We start from the raw sequence: 15,256 nt of genomic DNA on the forward strand, positions 1-15,256 counted from the left end.
TGGCACAAAACAGAGACAACTCCAGAAAGATAAGTTGTATAAATAGCTCATAGTTTCCGCTTGCCAGCATCCAGCGGTCAAAACAATGCCGATAGGCTATGGCAATCAAAATACGATTTGGATATACTCGTACCTACGCTGTCCATTCCATCGCTGTCTGCGTAACAGGCCCGGGTCGTGTCTCTGGCAAGCGACTGTCGATGTTGTGTTGTGTCGCTCATAAACGTTAATAAACTACCGAGCGCAAGCTCGTTGAATATGTCTTATGTAACTACATACATATACGTACGGCATTGTAAATAAAACATCATACACTTATATATTGTATGCTTAATAGTCATTACATTACATTTCGATACAAGTGCGAAAAATAGGAAATTCGCAACAAGTGGCGGTACGAGTTCGTCGACACGAGTTGCGAATCACCTATTCGCACAAGTATCGTACAACGTTTTACAGTACACATGGCCCTTGTATTTTTCGACATAATTACGTAATGTGATAATTATCGCACTCGCACTAGTGCGGTAAAGTAGCACCATATTATGTACTGTAAAATAATTTACAAAATTACTTAGCAAAATTTATTGTTTATTTTTAATCAACCATCATATTACATATGTTCTTTCTAATATGCTAATAAAAGGTATATACCAACTTAATATTTAATTCATAGCCATTTCTTTTCCACTGGGAGCTCTAGGCGTCGAAAGCTTATTAAACAATAGGTATATTTCATTAATTAAATGAAATAGTAAAATAGCACAAAATTAACACCTTCTGGATATACCAGATGGAATGAACTACAAGCTAACAAGAAACTAGAGCGCAGCGCATCGTACATCATTATGCACTCTGCAGTTTCATGTTTGTTATTTTTCATTGAGAAAACAAAGCAAATCGTTAGGCAGCTGTACGAGTAGCAGACTAAATCCCATTAGTAGCAATGTAGGAATTAGGTTGGAATAGTAACGAGTCAAAGGAGATGCTAGAAGACTTCTAAGTGGTGTTATCGTTACATAAACAAGTAATCGAGTAAAAATACTACATCTAGTAATCAACCTACATCACACATTTATGCGGACTAGTAAAATTTAGGTTTCCTTTGTCAGAATCAATGTATCAGATTGTAGTTAAACTACAAATGAAATAGTATGAACTAGTTTTCAAAAATATGTAGAAACGATGTTCGGATAGTTCACGGACATCTACAAGTTGAATCTTCTTATTTTACTCCAAGTTCGGCAAAACATACACTTACAGGTTCCGTTTCTCTTTTTATGCAAATGTAGATCAAACAACACCGCGTACAAAAGTTAGTCTGCTGCAAATTAATATTTTGCTCATAAACTGCGTCGTGTTTTGACAAAACCATTAACAAGACCACCTCGTCACACGACGAAGTCAGGAAATGTAAATTTTAAAATTTTAAATTAGGCAATTAAAAGTTCGCATGCGTCAATAAAACTCAAAATCTAAAATGAAGAAAAGAAAAGATAACGTTATAGTGCCAGTTAACTTGCCGTGCTTTTAAGTTTTGCAAACAATCAATATTTTTTTATAATTTAAATTAAAAAATGCACAAAATAAGGCTTCAGTACAACTATATCGAAATACGTCTAAAATCTTAATTAGATATAGTTATATTTATTTATTCGTAAAACTGAAAAAAAATCTGGACGACAAGTTTTATTGTCTATTTAATCCAAAAAATTAATAAAGACAATTACAATTGCATTTTTACTACAATAAATTGTGTTGAAGACATTTTGTGAATGAGGCATTGAAATTTTAAATTAAGAAGCTCCCAATGCGGTCGTGTTTTAAAACATTAACTTATATTTCAACTTGCCCCAGGCCCCAAGCTCTGTTTGAGGTTCTAGTATTACTTTTGTTTGTTTTTCCTATGTTTAAGCTAGTATTTTCCAAGTATCATATAAAGGCTGTAATAATAATATGCACATGTGAGCTCTAATTAATTTTGTCCGGAAGTATAATTAAGGGGTCAATTCAGTTTATTATTGCAAGTTTTTCTTCAACTCCCAGCTCGTGTGCATATTTAAATTTTTAAAAAAAGTACATTGATTGAAATTGGGAACTTATAATAGTAAGAAAAAAAAATTAAACAGTATATGCAATTTATTACTGAAAATATATATTTTAATATTTCAGTATTTGAGATTTATTATGTGTTTATAGTATTTCCATTGAATCGAAAAAAAAATTAAACACTTCAAATAGCATTACGAATAATACATATAAGATAAAGGTGAGGAACTAAATTTTAAATTAGTGCCTCAATTTGCCGATAAACTTATCGTATGGCGAAACTATTATAAGCTTAAAATGTACCATATAATAATCTACCATACTTGGAAAATTATTTAAAAAAATACAAAAATCTATGTAGTTAATTAATTGAAAAGTTAGGAAATGTACATGTTCCTCGATTAAATTCAACGTCATCATCGTCACAGTCATTCAGGGTCTCAACTCTCAAATACGAGTACCCACATCTTACTTACCCCTAAAACAGAATCTTCAACTCATTATAATTATAACCAATACTTTAAAATTGTAGACAGGGATGCCGACGAATGTTTAGATTTAAAATATAACTTTGTAACACTCCATTATATTTTTTTACTCTGCGGCAAAAAAACAAACTTATAAATCTATAATGAAGTCTTTTCCCAACTTCCAAACTCTCATTAAGGAAATTCTCGATAAGGCAAGTTAATTAGCATCAGCGAGTGTTTACTTGACCGGCGTCCCTAGGTCAAATGGTAGTTGAAGTTAAATTGATCAATTAAAACTTGTGCTCGTCTCCAAGATAGCTACGAATCGTATGAAGTGGCTAAACTATGTACAAGGATGGCCGCAGGTCGCAACTTGCGACGGAAGCCATAGCTACAAGTTATAACAGGGTGCCCGGCCACAAGCAGTTTATAGTAATAAAACTGATTAATGAAAACAACATGAAGAAAATAAAAAAATATGCTAATAATGCTATGTATTGAATTATGTGCTTGTATAAAATAAAATGTTAGCTAAAACAGCTGAATTAATCTTTAGAATACAGCTCCTAATTAATTTCGTTTAACCCTTTAACGGGCAAGACTGAAAAAATCCTCAATTCTAGCCTCATCGCCAGACATAGGAATTCGTGGGGCAAAATTGTTTGACAAGTAGGGAGTTCCTTTATCGATAAACTCGACTATCGATACTAGTTCTATACACCGTGGGCTGATAAAACCCGACGGATTTTAAAGATGTATTCTTGACCGCATTAAGAGACTAAAATGTCACAGAAAGTTTTCTGAAATCAGTTTTGTTTTAGAGATAATGTCATTTTTTGTAAAAAATTGTTTCTGTAATAACTTAGCGAAAACTTATTTTTGGCTGCGACGCTGTTACTATGTGACTTGGTCTAGACATACCTATTGGCAGACATAAAAGTTTTATGTCTGCCAATAACAAAGAAACTCGCAATTTTTAGTGTAAATAAAAAAAACTTTACTTATTCGTTGTAACTAATTAATTTTTTTGTCGCCGAGCTGTAAGAAGAAATAACGTGTCGTGTAGTTTTTGTCTGATAAAAAAAAAAATTGCCGAATTTTCCCAAAACTTATATTAATTTTTTTTGCTACTCATGACCTCAGGAATGCGTGGTTAAAATCTGTCGGGTTTTACCAGCCCACGGTGTATAGTAGTGATCACTCAAGGGTTTGCTTGTAAAAATACGTTTTTATTAACCCAGTTGTTACTACCGACCTTTATAACGCCACCAACTAAGCGTTAGATCTACCCGCAATATTTATGGCTTTGACGTAGCATAAACAAATATCAAGTTTAATTGTAGTACTTACAAAGGGTACTTCAACAAATCGCATTGTTATTTGACACAGTGTTGATTGTGGTTTTAAGTCCAGACGTGTTTTAAAATAACCTAAGTGATTTCTTTGAAACATGCCCTCGAAAAGGTAAGTTTTTTTTATTGAATTTGTTGATAGTGTAGCCTTATCATGATGTTTTACAGAGGACTGATACGATTGTATAATTTTAATAAAAAATAGTTTATATTATCGCTTTCTGTGCGGGTTTTTTTTTTCAATTAAAAAATTGTGGCGTTATAACGCCCGGTAGTAAAATTGACGTCTATCTATTATGACTACTTTGTTTATAGGCCACTGAAGAAAAAGGCTTTAAGCCTTAACGAAATAATTGACAACCTACACCATTTAGATTCTGATGATGATTTGCCAAATGAAATCACTATTTTTCCACCGGAAAATCCGAATACTGAAGTAACTGATGAAGATTCGGGTGATGAAGAATTTCGGTCATTACATAATCTTCCAGGTTTGTTTTTAATTCAACTTTGTACGTTATTGTTCACTATGGAAAATATATATTTGACATCATTTTAATCGTTTTAGGATCTCAGCTAAGGGCTCCCGCGGAGGCTATATATAGCTCATATTCGGAAAATGAGGATTCGGAAGACGATTTATCTTTGTCGACTTTAGCCAAAAAAATGCGTACTACTACCGAAAATTCACATGAAAATGAGAACGAGCCTTCAGTTTCCAATCCTAGAATTAGTTCTACGCGTTTACCTAGTGTACTAAAATCTCAACAGTACAAGTGGGTCAACCAGGATAACCCGAGGGAACGTAGACAGTGGCAAGACCGGGAAGAGCCGAAAAATCGTCAATCTCCTATGTATTACTATGAGTGTATGATGAATGATCAGATAATTGAGCTGTTGGTATATTATACAAATTTGTACGCGAGCCAGAAAAATGCCGTCGGTAATGTAACTATTTCAGAAATGAAGTGTTTTTTGGGAATACTTTTATACAGTGGTTACGTTTCGGTACCACGTCGATATATGTTTTGGGAGAAATCTTCTGATACTCACTTTGACATTGTGTATAATGACCCGAAGACGTGTTTTGTGGCCTATCATACTAGTGTTTAATTTATAGGCAATTATACAAATGTTTAACAATGTTAGTGTGTTTTTATTTGAATCCAGAATATATTTATGTTACTACTGGCTGGTAGCCACCGATTTTACTACCGGGCGTTATAACGCCACTCGTTTTCCAGCTTTTCCAGGCGATCAATATTTTTTTTTTTTTTTTTCCTATAACATTTTCTTCATTATAGAACATCATATTTAAAAATCAAAGCAATCCGACTCTTTAAAAAGTTTCAGTAATAACTGGGTTAAGAGTAAAAATAATAATTCAATGTACTGTTCTTCGTTTTTAAGACAGGGCAAGACAATTTTATAATTCTACTCATCCCAATTTTCGTGAATGTCCCATTTACTATTGTTAAAGTAAACGACGGTTTCGGGTATTAAGCGTCTAAAATTAAGGGAGTAAAATTATAAAATTGTCTTGTCTTGTCTTAAAACGAAGAAGAGGACATTGAGTTATTATTTAATTATTTTTTTACTCTTAATAAAAACATATTTTTACAAGCAAACCCTTGAGTGATCACTAGTATAAACTAGCATCGGAGTTTATCGATACAGGAACTCCCTACTTGTTAAACAATTTTGCCCCACGGATTCCTATGTCTGCTCATCGCCAATCTAGGTATAGTACAAAAAAATATAAACAAGAAAAAACACAAAAAGATAATGTTATATATGGTCCTTTTTGAGACTGTTGCCCTATAAAAGGGTTAAATATAGGTGGGACCCCCGACCCATGACTTATCAAATTAAAAAAATAAACAATTTAATTCATGATTAACGGTGCACGTTTGTTACGCAATTATAACAAACGTGCAAAAATATACAGTGTCCTATATATTAAACTACTCTTTGATATACAGTCAAATTGATAACCTGTTGAGATTTTTTTTTAGTCTGTTAAATATAAATCACAATACACTACCAAAATACATGTCAAAGCAACGTTTCAATTAATTTCATTGTGTTCCTGTAAAGTATTCAAACATTCATTCGCGACAATGTCAAACACGCGAGAGAGAAGCACTTAAATTAAATAAAAAGTAATAAAAAGCGTTATAAAACGTCCGCGTCGCACGGATGCTCGAAACGGTTATAAAGTTTAAAAACGTGAAATTTGGACGGACGCCCCGATTCCATCATTGCCCAAACGCAGTACAAAATGTCGCATAATAAAAGTTGTCCGGTACCTAGTACGAGGGCTGATCCAAAAGTTGTTAGTTGCTCCGGCTCTACTCATGCGATAAAAAAATTATTTATACTATTGTGAGGGAAATTCAATTGATTCAATTGATTGGGATGGCCATCAATTTTTTTTTTATTAATGCAAATAGTTTTTTTATTATATATTTAACCGAAAGGAGTTGTATGGAGTTACGAATTGCTTAAAAAAAACGGCAATTTTGGGCACAATTAAATGAATTTCGTATTGAAATCTTTGACAATCGAACTTAAATTTACCCGGGTCTAATTATTATATTCCTTTTGCTATTTCCTATTAAATCATAATAATATTTACTCAATCAAAACGATTTATACGTAAAAGTACGGCCGAAATTCGTCAGTAGCATCTAAAAAACTTTTGTTTTTTTTACAAAAACTGTCTATAAAATTACAGCACATATGGAGTCTCAATTACTGATGTTCATGACTGATGGTTAGGCTTCGACGCGTCGAAGTAAAAATAAAATAAAAATAAGCGTTTTCTAAAAATGTATTACCACTTTAATAAGCACTGAAAAATCCCTCACAATAGTATTAATAAAATTTTAATCGCATGAGTAGAGCCGGAGCAACTAACAACTTTTGGATTAGCCCTCGTAGTATACTTACTATGTCTCCATTGTTTCTGAATGTTAGGTTAATTAAGTACCTACCTACCTACCTCATGCAAATCTTTAAAATATGTTCTAATGTTATGCCTTTTTTTTACAAAAAGAAACTCAAATGAAAGGCACAATACATTGATACTGGCTAAATAGTATCAAGGTATCACTGGACTGAAGCCATAATTTTAAAAGGATGATGATGATGAAAATTGAAAAGTAAATAGTATCCAAGATTGACATAAGACACATATAAGTTTAACAAACACTTCATCTCAATTCTATCGCTTGTTACGAAGTACTGTAACTTCAAAGTGCGAATCAAACGGAGCACAGAAGCAACCCGCCATAAATTGAAATAAGTTCCTTCGCGCTGAATGCCAATAGGAACCGAACTTAAACTCATTAGCGAAGTTTTTGCGGTGAACCATGTCGATGGACCCAGTAAATTATTTCGCCTCTTTGGAAATGTTTTCGGTGAAATATGAACTGTTTTTTGGGAATTATTAACGAGTCTATTTGTGAAACAGATCTGGTTATAAGATCTTTTATATAATGTCAATGATAACCTCTAAAATAATGATTGCCATCTTGGCTTATAATAGAGGACCATAAGACTTTGATCAGTGATACAAGGGTCGGCAACTTTAAGAGAACCGAGTTTAAATTTAAGAAAAAAGTATGTTCGTACCATGTCAATAGTGCCTAGGCACACAATACATTAAAAACATTGCTAAACTGTCTCAAGTTAATTTTCATAAGCCACTTAATAAACCTCGCTCTCTATAAGCCTCGTAATATCAGTGATATCACACTATATCAAGACATACAAAATGATTCATAAAACCAATTTAATTAGGTAAGCTTTGAAAAATCCAAAACAACCGGCTGGTTTTCATCGATTTTTGACGAGTTTTGAGTCGTTATGGCCAGTAAACCAGTTTTTGGGCCTAAATTTGTTCAACGTTGATGCCAATTATCTCGAAGTAAATATGGTATACTATATTGCTTACAGCAGCCGTCGCTGTTAATATGATAAGCTACAAAAAACATTAGAAAACTAAGGGATTCAGATCGAAGGTCATTGGCGTTAGGGACCCCCTTAATGATGCTACTTAGGTATAAATAGCATCATTAAGGGTATTCGTAACTACGTATTTTTAATTATGTTATACAGGAACCGATCAACTCCCTACTTCGAAACTTGACTACCTACCTCTATATGCCGCTCCAGAACATGCAACATCCAGACTTCCACCTGCTTTGCTTCTATTAGAAAACTTGCTCAAAAACACTTTGATTTCCCGTTTTTGTCTATATACCGTCGCCTTAATTTTCATAAGCCAACTTTGCATAAAGAATTTGCATAATATCACTTTATACTAACACATACAATAAGATTCTTTCATAAAACTAATTTAATTAGGTACGCTTTGAAAAATACACAACAATAGGTTGGTATAATAATATCTTTGTCACAGAACTCACTCAAAAGTAACGTATGAACGCATTTCTCCGGAGAATTCAATATGCGGCGAAAACGGTTTGAAATATTGAAAGTCAACGGGAACTTTTCTAATAAAAAAGTCCTCTTTTTCTTGAAATGAAAAACGTTCCTTGGAAAAGAAAGGTACTTACAGGCACTTAATGTTTCGATGTAAATTGATAGGAAATCTTTGTCAGCCGCCTCATTGTGTCGGAGAACGTAGCATATTTTTAAATATCTGATACAGCAGTTACTATACTTACTATGGAGTTTATATCGACTTTTGTACTTCGATTTTCAAGTAACTTCCCCGTATCTGCTGACTAAATAGTGCTGACTGTGATAAAAACGCGAGCTAATGTTATGCTGTTATTTTTTCTATTTCACCAATAACTATGTTTTACAAGGGGACAAACTCGTTGTTGAACCTCTCCTGCTAATATTGATACCCAAGCAAGCGAAATATTCTAAAATTTTACAACGAGCGTAGCGAGTCTTGAGAGAATCTTGAGCTTTGCACAAGTTTCAAGGCACGAGGAGAGTTAAATAAACTTTACTATCGTGTTAAATAAAAAAAAACACCTCGCCAAAGCGTGAAACATGGTGTAAAATATTACAATTGAAATCCCATTAAACGCTATTAAATACTCGTATTTATCATTCAAAGTCAATTCAACCAGCCAATATGAGGAAACAACTCAAATTTGCTTCGAATTACTTTACCACTCTTGTGAATGCAACATTATCATCAGTTTTTGAAGAATAAAGAGAGCATTTACGAACTGGGTGCTTAGCGAACGTGCCAATCGTAAATGCTCCATATCTTTGCGTAGTCATCTCTCTACATCACTCTTCCGTATTAGTGCGACAGTGAAAGTTGCGTTTCGTTCGCTACGGAGCGTTAACGATTGGCATGTTGGGGACGCGGGTTGGTGTGGTGATAATAGATGTATACACAAAATCTTTAAAACATTTTCTAGCAAGAACAAGCCATTGCTGGTGACTCCCTTCTGCTTATTTGTCGTTGAAGTAGTACCTACTTATTTATTGTTATAATGTAGGAATATGGTTATATTATTATAACGTTACTGCGAGAAAAATATCTAGGTTCATATTGATTACAGTAACATAAGTTTTTCCATTCCTGCTGTAGCCGCCGTGCAGGTCAGGATGTTGACGACTCAAATAAAACTTCGATTGATAATAAAGTGAAGTATAATCTTCCAAAAGGTACTGTTTTAGAAGGGTTCTTGCCAAAACGGTTAAATGTAGAAAGTGGGTGTTGATAGTATGGAGGATGATGAAAGAGTCATTTGCAATATTTGATCAGTACAAAAGGTGGTTTAAATTTAGATGCTTCTATTGGCCGCGATACTGAATATGTGGGGCGCTCCTAGTGGTGCTTTTGAAAAGCCTCCGAATACTAGCCGAGCCCGACGGCTGCGTTTATCTACTGCATTGATTTTTATACAATAATAAGTTGCATTCGCAACACCTGCCATTCATTCATGATTTTTTATACTGGGTTACGCCTATCTGAATTGTACGAGGAATTGCGATATATTGTTTTAAACGTACGTATAAGTCGTACCGAAAATTACATAAAATTATAATGAAACGAAGGGTCATGCACGACAACGAGACGCAATGCGTTTCTATGTTGCAGCGCAAGCCATTATAACCTTGGCTAGGCACCCAGGTCAGACAGCTGCCTAACGCACACCACCGAACTCCAATTACTTTAACTGGTGAAGTAGAAATATAGTTATCAATACTATCAATTTATTAAAGCTACAGAAAATCTGCAGGAGCGCACATCGAAATAGTTACGAGCCTTAAAACTCGCGACAATTTATTTACGAACGACTTTATATAAATCTCGAACGGCACCGAAGACAATAAAATAACCCGCGGAGCCTGGCTCTTACTTTTGTTATGATTGCTATAAATTTTACGGCTCTGGTCCAATTCTTATTTTATACCTTTATATGTGGTTTATTCTTGATTCTTATTCCATCAAAAATTGAGTAATGAAATTCCATCGGTTATCGTCGTCAAATAAAACTTTAGATGTCGTCTGTGCAGCTACTATTATCGATTTCAATAGTAAGTCAAGCCGAACAATAACGACAACATTGGTTTCAAAGCAGTCCGGAGTGGTTATTTGTCAAATAGTGGGATAGCATTAGCATTACTAACATTGCGGTCGCGCCTGGGGTTTACCACTAAACCTAAGTCAACAGTAAACAGAATACGAAGTAAACAATACCTTGATGCGGAACCAAAGGAGATACTTAGGTATTTTTCGGATAATAGTTAAATTTATTTGATAAATTAAGCGAAGCTCGAATCCAAGATAGAGCGAAATGCAAAAGAGCAAGCTAACCCGATTTCTATATAAATATTTACTTACCGGGAGTCCAGACTTACCTAGCCCAGGTAAGAGACTTGAACCATTTTATTAATAATACTATTATAACTCCAAGGCCCGATATGGCCACGGAGACTCCTGTCAAATCCGTTGCTGTCGAGCCGATATGCTCGCATTTGGCTGACGTAGCCGACTTATTAGTAAAAGTTCGCGGACATTGTGGGCATATGAGTAATTATATGTTTTAACCAAGGAAAAATGCCATGAGAAATTCACAAGGAAACTAGATTATATTTGCAGGGGCAATCTTCAGCGAAAACCTTCCTTTAGGTTAAATTTGGTTATGATTATGATAGAAAAAAAAAAACAAGAAAATATGTGTGATTATCAGTTAATTTCAGTTGTATATCGTTACTCTGTATCAAGCAGTAAGCAGTGTATATCAAGCAGTATAATTTTAGTATGAAATAGCTAATAGTATAGCCATGCGATGTCACGAGCAAAATGTAAATATATAATTTCAAATTAGATTAGATGAGTAGATTGAGGTAACCTTTTGTTGCATTTTAATTCCAGGCTTAATATAATTATATTTTACTGCCTTAAGTGGTCTGGCTTTTATTTCTTCATGTTTTGAATTCGGCTATAAGCGCCGTCGAGATTCAAAATCGATTGCTGATTAAATTGGTGGTAACTTTCTTTAGTGAATTTTAACAATCTAAATGATAAACCCAAAATGACGAAAATAACACGTCTCTTTTAATTCAATTGACAATGAATAAGTGATTGTTTTTTACACGATAGACATATATTTAAATTGGGTTTATTTCAAAACATTTTAAAAGGTTAAAAGATGTTGGCATTTAGCGCAGCCGGCCATTCATAGCACATCTTTATAACTAAGAATTTGGCCGCCCTGTTTCTGCTTGCCCTCCTCAAGCTCAGAATATAAGATCTTTCATCTGCGATACCTGACCGCACAACCGAAGCTGACGTCGCATGAAGTACACCAACATTTAGGTACTCTACGCAGCACTTCGGCATTCAGAACACAATCAGACCATCGGATCGTCATTATCTTACGTAGCTATCTAAGTCGGAATCAGTCCAGCATGCGAATATAAGGGAGGTTATAATTCGTTTTATTTAGCATTAGAAGGTAAGCGATCTTGACGTGTCTTTTTATTGAGAGTAACTTTTAAAGTCACAGCAAATATGTTACAAATCATATACGATCTTTTACATTCTTTTGCTTTCATAAGTAATATAAACACACTATTTAAAAGCATTTTTTAATCATCTTCAATAAAAAGACACGGCACGATTGTTTACCTTTTTTCTAATGCTAACTAAAAATACGAACTAGGCCATAAATACGGTTATCTTAGTGGTCAATTTCAAGTAGTGTGAGCTGAGGACCTTAAGATCTAACTCGCATCATCGACATCACCTCAGTCTTTTTGATACTGATTTTGAGCCCAAATCTGCAACGAGGCTCGTTGAAACTGGATATAAGGTGTTGCGTGCCTTCCGGGAACTCAATCACAAAGCACAAGTGACGACTTGTGCCAGACGTGGCATATATCATATCTGTGATCGTTGCGTATGAGCATTTTGTACACACTTAAAACCTAGCCAGATTGAAAATGTTACTGTACCTACTGTCATTGACTACGGCCGAAAAATAAAATTCTATTAGAGTGGGTACTAGGAGAAGTCGGATTGTTCGTCGTCGATAGCAACGCAGCACTCCATGTGGTAAAACAGGAGTCTAACTATAAACTTCTCCGTACAACCATGCTTGTTTAGAGCTATCCAGAGGGCTGCTTGCACTATGCACGCTGTCAAATACCTTATCGAGATCAACAAAACATGAATTTAAAAAAAAATCGATGCTAACCGCATGCTTATTTTGCTGTTGATTAACGGCGACATCAACCTCATCATCTGATAGTGGCTTATCCAGCTCAATGGCAATAGCAAGTTGAGATATTCATTTGTATATATTCATTTTATCAACACTCTAATGTTAAATAAATATAAATATTATAGGACATTCTTACACAAATTGATTAAGTCCCACAGTAAGCTCATGAAGGCTTATGTTATGGGTACCTAGACAACGATATAAATATATCTCTTCTTCTTCCTAGCGTTGTCCCGGCATATTGCCACGGCTCATGGGAGCCTGGGGTCCGCTTGAGAACGAATCCCAAGATTTGGCGTAAGCACTAGTTTTTACGAAATCGACTGCCATCTGACATTTCCAAGCCAGAAAGTAAAACTAGGCCTTGTTTGGGATTATTCCGGTTTCCTCACCGTGTTTTCCTTCACCAAAAAGCGCCTGGTAAATATCAAAAACGATATACATATATAATAAACATAGAAAACACCCAAGACTCAGAAGCAAATATCTGTGCTCTTCACACAAATAAATGCCCTTACCGGGATTCGAACCCAGGACCACCAGCTTCATGGCAGGGTCACTACCCGCTAGGCCAGGGCTACAACCGCGAAAATCGAAGTTCGTCAATTGCGGGCATTTTTCTCTGTCACTCTAATTACGTCTTAGTGAGAGTAAAAGAGAAAGATCCCCGCAATTTGCAAAATTCGGTTTTCGCGGTAGGCCCCCAGAGCTCAGACCGGTCGGTCACTTACCTCACGTAACGATATTTATATCTATAAGGACATGATACTCGTAATACATGGAATTCATACCAAAAAAGAGGTGTTGCCTTACATCAAATGAGGTAGTTCTGTTTTTTATACATATTGGTAGTGATGAAATAGTAATGACAAATCCAAGTTTTCGACCTCGAAAGCCCTTCGGATCATTGTGTGTATAATATACAGTACAGCGAGGGAAATTGTTATAACTCGTATCTCTTGTATATCTTTGATGAATCAGGCTGGTCCTCTGAATCCACAGCACTCCTTTTGGAGCCAGCGTGTGTGGTAGCATTTCTTCGTCAACCTTCTCAGGCCGCTCGAAATTGTCATTTGATGGTGGATTATCAATGAATGGTTTTACAATGTCGGCAAACATCTTCGGTCCTGTATTCGCACGATTGACCATTGCTGTAGTTGCAAACAGCTGAGCATTTGAATCCGGCTTTCCTGCAACCACAGCTGCTGATAAAACCTTTTTTGAGTTACAGTTAGTTCAAAATTTTACAAACCTTTGAGAAGCCGTATCTTATGAACTATTTGGCTTACTAAGAAAAAAATATAGTCAATTAATTGCAAATTTCTTCTTCTTAAAAGTAGGCATAGCGACTCTTGCCGTAACTCCAGATTTTGGTGGAAAATAAATACAACAACTGAAAAAAGTCCTAAAATTTAATCGATTTTCATGTACTTTTCAATGATCCTAAAGGCTTTCGACGTCGAAAACTTGTATTTGTTAATCCCATTTCATCACTACCAACATATTAAAAAAACAGAACTATCTCATTTGATGTTAGGTAAAATGTATCAATTCCATGGGCTATCGTACATGCTTGCCAAAAAATATTTATATTTCAATTTTAACACCATTTATGATAAAAATTTTGCAAGTTTCGCAGAATCCCCCTAACATTAATGTCAAAAAATTCATTCATTAGTCATTACCAAAAGTGTCTAAAGTCTAAATTGATAAAAGACATCAACCATTTTGGTTAGAATTTATTTAAAAATGTTTTAACCTGATAAATATGTGCAATCTTTTAATAGATATTTTCTTTTACAAGTTTCTATTCGTTTTCATTATAATGGTCTGGATTTAAAAGTTACCTTATCTCAACCGCCCACGGGCGTGTAACAGAATTCACAGCAAAGTACAAATACGGATCCAAACTCTGAAGCCTCTTATCTAAATGTTATCCCCCAAAGAGCCACAAAAGAGTAAGTTTTTCTTCGATTTGTATTAAAATTGCACCAATTCCTTGCATACCATCTTAAGCGAATGAGAGAGTGTTCACTGGTTTTAATCATGACGAACGAAATATGCAATTCATTTCGCTCATATTCTTTTCACTTTTCTTATTCTTATGTTTAAATTCCAAAAAATAATCGTTACTTAGTACATTCCCAATGTGCGTTGAAACCAATATTTTATTTCCGTTCTGCGTTACTTTTGTCCAAACTACCTTTTTCGGACATAACGCGTACTTACAAACAAAATCGATCGCGTTTAAATACAGTTTAGTACGCGCCTTTCTTTAAAGATTTTTTGTGTTTGGTGACGGTGTATTACTAAAAAAATTGAGCATTATGCTCGGAGAATACAATGAGACCAGTCACTGTGGTGATCCGAGTGAGAAGACCTCTGTCCAGAAGTGGCCATTGAACAACTTTTGAGCAAGGCAACCCTTATAATCTAACATTTGGCATTATTATCCTGGAAATTTACCAATTAAGTTTACTCGCAGAACTTTCACACCGTGTTTCTCGCATCAAGTCCCTCCCGTAACTCCCGTCACACCGGCCCCGCCATTAAACAGCGTTTAGGCAGGTGCTGAGGACCGGAGTGAAAACTAACAACCAAACGATCACGCTAATTGATTACGCATTTGATTTACAGCTTAAGGTGTATTCGAAAA

General features: G+C 35.0%; 1 protein-coding gene across 1 annotated transcript; it reads left to right on the plus strand.

The window, feature by feature from the left end:
* Positions 1–3,753: 3,753 nt before the first annotated feature.
* LOC133516307 (piggyBac transposable element-derived protein 3-like) lies at positions 3,754–5,016 on the plus strand. Its single transcript, XM_061849165.1, has 3 exons — positions 3,754–3,983; positions 4,187–4,362; positions 4,440–5,016. The coding sequence occupies exons 1-3, from the start codon at positions 3,970–3,972 to the stop codon at positions 4,982–4,984; spliced, it is 735 nt and encodes a 244-aa protein (XP_061705149.1). The 5' UTR covers positions 3,754–3,969; the 3' UTR covers positions 4,985–5,016.
* The last annotated feature ends 10,240 nt before the right edge of the window (positions 5,017–15,256 follow it).

This window comes from Cydia pomonella, chromosome 3, assembly GCF_033807575.1.
Source record: "Cydia pomonella isolate Wapato2018A chromosome 3, ilCydPomo1, whole genome shotgun sequence".
Lineage (NCBI taxonomy): Eukaryota > Metazoa > Arthropoda > Insecta > Lepidoptera > Tortricidae > Cydia > Cydia pomonella.

What these genes read in the sequence shown, in the direction of transcription:
- LOC133516307 (XM_061849165.1), top strand. An exon ending in GTCATTACATAATCTTCCAG is followed by an intron (nt 4,363 to 4,439) that starts GTTTGTTTTTAA and finishes TAATCGTTTTAG; the next exon opens with GATCTCAGCTAAGGGCTCCC.